Source organism: Coregonus lavaretus (assembly GCF_964263955.1).
Source record: "Coregonus lavaretus genome assembly, chromosome: 18".
Lineage (NCBI taxonomy): Eukaryota > Metazoa > Chordata > Actinopteri > Salmoniformes > Salmonidae > Coregonus > Coregonus lavaretus.
Window position 1 is genome coordinate 22,569,605 of NC_140005.1, and position 7,526 is coordinate 22,577,130.

At 43.8% G+C, this 7,526-nt stretch overlaps 1 protein-coding gene across 1 annotated transcript; it reads left to right on the top strand.

Annotated features, from left to right (window-relative positions):
* Positions 1-129: 129 nt before the first annotated feature.
* On the top strand, positions 130-7,268 carry LOC311145252 (synapse differentiation-inducing gene protein 1-like; the record flags this gene model as incomplete). The annotated part of the gene is made up of 3 exons (XM_084181486.1): positions 130-561; positions 5,892-6,029; positions 7,107-7,268. 3 exons carry the CDS (start codon positions 130-132, stop codon positions 7,266-7,268), a joined length of 732 nt encoding a protein of 243 aa, XP_084037612.1.
* Positions 7,269-7,526: the final 258 nt, after the last annotated feature.

The window sequence follows — 7,526 nt, forward strand, 5'->3', positions numbered from 1 at the left end:
CATCACATATCATACCTCATCCCACTTTCCGTAACTATACCTGTCTTGTCCTTTCCACCTCCCAGCCTGTTATCAGAGCTTGCGGTCTATCCACTCAGATCTCCCTGAAGTCCCTCTCTGTCCCCCACCATGGAGAGTCTGAGTGAGCTGCAGAACCCGCTCCTAGATAAGACCAGCAGCAGACACGTGGTCCACAACGACTACCAGGCTTACCAGGGCGACTACCCCAACCACCAGTACCAGGAGAACATCATTGGCTACTTCGTCACAGGGAGCAACGGCAAGACTAAGGCCCAGCAGTTTCTGGATGCAACCTCTCTGCACCTGGCAGTGGAGGCCTTCTATAGGCCCAACTTTATCCTGTACAAGGACGATGTCAGCCTCCAGAGCAAGGACTTGAAGAGTGAGAGCTCCGAGACCACCTTCACAGAGAACAAGGACAATGTGGTGGGAGTGGAGGGAGCCCCCATAGAGGACCCTCAGGACAAACTACTGGGAGAGAAGGATGTGAAGATCCAAACTGTCTCCTATGAGGTGGAGGAGGAGGGACATGAGTATGAGGTGAGAGTTCACACAGAGGGCAACCAACTATAAGTGACCAACTAGAACTTTGGATTTGGGATGTGATGATGCTCATACAAAAATTAATAGGACAAATGAAATAACAAGGTTACCTCAAATTGTGTGTACTTTAATAGTGAGTTGCAGAAAGCTATCAGGGATGTTTATGAACAGAATAATTGGTCAGGGCACTCATTACTGTTCATGTTAATTAACAAAGCTCCCTACCTCTTGCTAATAGGCTGCTAAAGCTGCAAGCATGATTCATACCTATTTGTTCCATCTAACCGTCTGTTCACTAAATGGCACATTTGATGTATTTCATAGAACTTTTCCAAATCCAATAGAGCGGTAGTTTTTCTGTTCCATAATTGTTGCCAAATCTCCCTGTTCATCTTTGATCATATCACTCCAGGCCTTTTGTTATGTTAGGACAAAACTGTGACTAACCACTCCAAATTAAAATGGTGACAGTGGCAGAGCAACTTCTTTAGAAAAGTGGCTAAATCAAATTTCATGCAGCCAGGGTTGTGCAATACCCAGTGCTGTGAATTGGCAGCAGGGGAGTGCATAGATCCCTAACTGGGCTTACCATCAGTCCAGCTCCTGTCACTAGCAGATGGATAGATGCACAGCAAATACATTCATTAATGCCAGAATGCAGTACTTTGAAAGTATTATTAAGTGGAGACTGGGCTGATACATGGCCCCGGCACAGGTGAGCCAGCAGATCAGTTATTCCAGGTCGATTCACAGAACAAATTAATCTGATGACAGTTTTTTTCAAGCACTTTGGCAAATATTTCAGATTTAAGTGGCATGATTGTGCATTCATTGGGTTTTCACACATCTTTCACCGCTGAGTCCTTTATGCAAAATCAAAGTTTTCTGTGAAATACCAGGAGCACATTTTGTTTAGTCACCAATACATCAGATAATGATAGGCTCACCATTTAGTTATTTTAACTCAAATACTTTTCTTCGGCAGCTGCTTCTCTTGGTTTACCCTCTGTGTGTGCAGGTGTGTGTGTGTGTATACATGTATGTGTGTGTGTGTGTGTGGCTCACTGTGTGTTGGTAGATAATTGAATCCTTGGATGTAGTTCCAGGAATTGGAGATGGAGTGAGTGTGCCAGCCAGGTGGAGATCACAGCTCTGTAGAAGGCTTTTAAAGTGTTCATGTTAATGTTCTCAACACACGAAGACAAGAGGGAAAGAGCTGGACGATAGTTCTTACATGTCAAAGCCAATATCTGCTATTAGTTATTCTATACACGTGTTTGTGTTCATCATAAATTATCCTGGAAACCCTGCATCTGTATACAGACAAGACATGGTACTCAGTAGGGATATGATGGCATTAACTATTCCACACGATAACACGTGACTGGACCATGTCCTCAATGGCACCCATCTAAATTATCTTCTTAGTAATAATTTTGTTTTGGTGAGCTCTCTGGCAATGTTTTATATTTGTATTTGTATTTATTATGGATCCCCATTAGCTACTGCCAAGGCAGCAGCTACTCTTCCTGGGGTCCAGCAAAATTAAGGCAGTTGTACCATTTTAAAAACATTACAATACATTCACAGATTTCACAACACACTGTGTGCCCTCAGGCCCCTACTCCACCACTACCACATATCTATAATACAAAATCCATGTGTACGTGTGTGTGTATAGTGCGTATGTTATCGTGTGTGTGTATGCATGTGTCTGTGCCTATGTTTGTGTTGCTTCACAGTCCCCACTGTTCCATAAGGTGTATTTGTATCTGTTTTCTAAATCTGATTTTACTGCTTGCATCAGTTACTTGATGTGGAATAGAGTTCCATGTAGTTATGGCTCTATGTAGTACTGTGCACCTCCCATCGTCTGTTCTGGACTTGGGGACTGTGAAGAGACGTCTTGTGTGGTATGCATGGGTGTCCGAGCTGAGCGCCAGTAGTTCAAACAGACAGCTTGGTGCATTCAACATGTCAATACCTCTCACAAATACAAGTAGTGATGAAGGCAATCTCTCCCCCGCTTTGAGCCAGGAGAAATTGACATGCATATTATTAATGTTAGCTCTCTGTGTACATCCAAGGGACAGCTGTGCTGCCCTGTTCTGAGCCAATTGCAATTTTCCTAAGTCCCTTTTTGTGGCACCTGACCACACGACTGAACAGTAGTCCAGGTGCGACAAAACTAGGGCCTCTAGGACCTGCCTTGTTGATAGTGCTGTTAAGAAGGTAGAGCAGTGCTTTATTACATTTACATTTACATTTTAGTCATTTAGCAGACGCTCTTATCCAGAGCGACTTACAGGAGCAATTAGGGTTAAGTGCCTTGCTCAAGGGCACATTAACGTCATTTAGCAGACGCTCTTAGCCAGAGCGACTCGCAAATTGATGCGTTCACCCAATAGCCAGTGGGATAACCACTTTACAATTTTGGGGGGGGGGTTAGAAGGAACACTTTATCCTAGAAGGTTAGAAGGAACACTTTATTGGGAGAAGTCTTATTATGGACAGACTTCTCCCAATCTTAGCTACTGTTGTATCAATATGTTTTGACTATGACAGTTTACAATCCAGGGTTACTCCAAGCAGTTTAGTCACTTCAACTTGCTCAATTTCCACATTATTTATTACAAGATTTAGTTGAGGTTTAGGGTTTAGTGAATGATTTATCCCAAATGCAATGCTTTTAGTTTTAGAAATATTTAGGACTAACTTCTTCCTTGCCACCAACTTTGAAACTAATTGCAGCTCTTTGTTAAGTGTTGCAGTCATTTCAGTCGCTGTAGTAGCTGACATGTATAGTGTTGAGTCATCTGCATACATAGTCACACAGGCTTTACTCAAAGCCAGTGCCATGTCGTTAGTAAAGATTGAAAAAAGTAAGGGGCCTAGACAGCTGCCCTGGGGAATTCCTGATTCTACCTGGATTATGTTGGAGAGGCTTCCATTAAAGAACACCCTCTGTGTTCTGTTAGACAGGTAACTCTTTATCCACAATATAGCAGGGGGTGTAAAGCCATAACACATACATTTTTCCAGATCAATAATGTCACAAGCCACACTGAATTCTAACAAAACAGCCCTCACAATTTCAGAAAGCAATGTTTTCCAAAATGCCAACACTTTAGTCCCTCTGCCAGTGTTTCCCATCAAGTTTGATGGGGAGTCAGGACATTGCTGGTGTGTAGGGGTGTAAAACAAGATTTAGGCCTAGGTGTGGGTGGATGATGCCAGTCCATAGTGATGTGGGCCATGGCCGTCTCTGTGTGCCCTGAAGGTGTGCCCAGTGTCCCCTGCCTTGTTTACAAGTTTGAACACAGGAATGAGAGATGTAATCTACACCTCGATTAGGCTGATAGAAATCCTCATTATTTTGTTTAAAGGGGCAGTGCTGTAAAAAATGTGATTTTCCAAATTGTGAAAGTTATGAAAATGCAATTTTTGTGCCTGGAATTTCAGCCTGTTCAAGTGGGATGGAGTTTTTGGCCCAAATCATGACATCACAATCTGATCTGATTATTCTGACCAATGACCAGTCATCTTTTATTTGCCTATGTGTCCTCCTACTTTGAAGGGGTAAGCGGGTTTGGTTCTGGAGTCTAGACGATCAGGGCTGTGTATGTAAATATACTTAAATTTGTATCAACACGCCCACACGATCAGACTGAGCATTTCAATGGCAAAAGGAGGCTCAGCTAAATAAATTATACAAAATATATTTGGAATTATGTTAATTAAATAAACACACAGTGATTTATGAGACATACAGTGATGATTTAAAAAATACAATTAAAAAGACTGCATGGGGGCTTTAATGATTTTCAATTTGAGTGTCATCATTTCTATATAGCCTTCACTTTCTCGTTCTGAACTTAACGCCAGTGGAACGGGTGTAGCTTTGTGACAATGACCACACGAGCAGTCGCGCACTGATTTGACAGTTACAACTCAGACACCGCCAAAACACCAGCTATGCGGGTGTCTGCTATTGCGGGTTAACACTTTATCTGATTGAATCTAGGCCCCAGTCTACGAATCTATCCACAGGAGCATGGGCATCCATTAGAAATGTGCTTGGATGTGGAGAATCTAACCTGGTGCTTCAGGTGTACACCAGGAATGAAATAGATTATTTCAGAGGCCCATTGTGGGACAAAATCTCATGATCATTGGTTATGCATGTGGGTCTCTGTGTGTAACGTCAAACAGAATTGTCATAGCTTCTGTAGCTACATATGAAATGTATTATGTAATACTTTCTCTCTACAAGCACAGTACTTGTGGCATTTCATGCACAATGCAAGGACACTTCAAAATGCTTATCCCTCTCTCTATCATGTTTGCCAATGGGTGAGAGGGTGAGATGAGGGTTCTGCTGCTATGTCCACTTTGTCTACACACTCTCTATGCCTCTTCCTCTCTCCTTTCGTCCTCTTTAAATTGGCTCATTTATTTTCGGCCCTGAACATCCATTTCCATTTTCTCTCCTCCCTCAGTCCCACAGGTTTGTTTGAACCCTGTTAGTAACAAGACTAACAAATGAATCCTGTCCTGATGGAGAGACATTCATTTAAACAAACAGCAGCTCCCGCTCTGGGAGAACTGCAAAGGTGAGGCCATGTCTCCTTAAAGGTCATCCCAGTGATGTGGCTCCTCGTGTTTGGCTATTCACTTTTGCCAGAGTGCCCACAGCAGCGTCAGACTTTCCCATTCATTAGCCCCTCAGCTAACCAGGGGCCTCTGAGGAGGATCAAGGCACAGTATGGGAAGAGATCACACTGGCCATCAGAACATTCACAGCCTTTCAAGCAAGACGGGCAAACAGACGAGGGGTGGTGGGGTGCGTGTGGAGAAAGGGAGGCAATTTAGCACATAAATGGCACTGTGTTCTTCCTGTTTCCCCTGTCACCTGGTGATGATGAAACAATCTGTTAATCCAATGTTATCTGTTATGCCGCTCATGGGTGTTGACAGAAATACAAATCCTCTCTGCCTGACTGAGCCCATCATGTCCTGCATGTAAGCAGAACAAGGGCAGATATGCCTGGGGGTGTTTGTCATCTAATGTCAAACTGTTAGGTGTTGCAGTAACGGTAACAGCAAGGTGTGGGCTCACACGGTATTCACAGTATCTCTGTAGTGCAGAGTTACCTACCTATAAGTGTCGGGTTCAGGTCCATGGAACAATGTTCTCTAATCTGATCCTATAACCTTGCTGATTTGTTTTATAAATAAAAGTGATGTCCCCCCATTTAGTAATTCAGAGATACACCAAACATGACCAGTCCTGTCCTGTCCCCCCTCTCTCCTTTCCTCCTTCCCAGAGCGACAGCTCCAGTGACACTGAGAGTGAGGATAACTTCATCATGCTGCCCCCTCGGGACCACCTGGGCCTGGCCATCTTCTCCATGCTCTGCTGCTTCTGGCCCCTAGGGATCGCTGCCTTCTACTTCTCCCAGAGGGTGAGTCCAGGACCCAGGCCCCACTTCACCCCTTTACACCTACTACCCTGTAATTAATGCTAAATACCCCCAGCACGCTCTGCAAGGTCAGTAGGCACAAGTGCTCTCGCTCTCTCAAGTGCTAACACAGCCCATTTTCCACACCCATCGCCCTCTACCAATTATTGCAGACCATTGACTGCGTAAACTATATAGGTTCTGTCCCCTTTTTACTCTTGTGATGACAAGCAACAATACCACCTAAGAGAGCAATGTAAACTGTGTACAGTTAAAACTAAAGGTTGATTGTGCCACATATGCAGTATGTTTTATTTTTATTTTCATTTAGTCAATCAAAAGCGTCATAAATACATGTTATTTTATGTTAGCAATACATTGCCCACATGAGTATCTAGCAGATACTATCTAGCTACATGTATTTTTCAGGAGATAATGAATAGACATGATCTGCTTCTCCAGGGGCTGTCTCACCATTGTGATATTGTGATTATATTGAACCCCATAGTGTGGGCTCATGGGTAGGTAGCTTAGTGGTTAAGAGCTTTGTGCCAGTAACCGAAAGGTTGCTGGTTCTAATCTCCGAGCCGACTAGGTGAAAAATCTGTCAATGTGCCCTTGAGCAAGGTACTTAACCCTAATTGCTCCTGTAAGTCACTCTGGATAAGAGCGTCTGCTAAATGACTAATTATTATTTATGTCTATCTATAAATAGCAGCACTTTAGTGAGCAGGTTCTGAATGCAGCAGGTCCCCTCCCTGCCCTTAATCCAACTACAATTTATCTCAGTGGTTCGCAACATCTCTCAAACTAATTGCAAAGACAATTACATTGCAAAATCACCCTAATAAAGGGACAAATGGGTTATAGGCCGGTCTTTTCGGAGGGATCCAAAAACATCCAAACAACACATTAGTCACTGTCAAAACGGTAGTGACATAATTGCCAGAGCAACTAATGGCTCCCTGGGAACAATTCCTTGTTTTCTCTCCCTACAGTGAATTTACTACTCACATTTTACTACTCACATTTTTCTCAGTCATATGTAATCATGGCTAATTTCTCTCTCCTTTGTCTCAGACTAGCAAGGCCATGGCTAAGGGAGACTTCTCTAGGGCAGGCAGTAGCTCCAGAAGAGCTCTGTTCCTCGCTGCCCTCTCCATCACCATCGGGGCAGGGATGTACGTGGGGGGGGTGGTGGCCCTCGTAGCATACCTGTCCAAGTCTAGGGGACACGTATAGCAGCAGGACCAGGGCCACAGGGTAGAGTGCTTGGGAAGCCTTCCCTGTTATGGCAACCCTGAAGAACCAGTCTACATGTTTTGGTTGTGGAGCAGCAGAGAGGAGAGAGGAGGAGAGGAAGGACCAGAGGGAGAGACAGCCACTTCTCTCTAGGTTTATCTGCCTGGTAAGGATGTTTGAGGTTCACAAAATAATGAGGGAAAACCCCTAAAGGAAAGAAGATCTATTGTCCGTCAATGACTGTTCTGCTCCTCTACA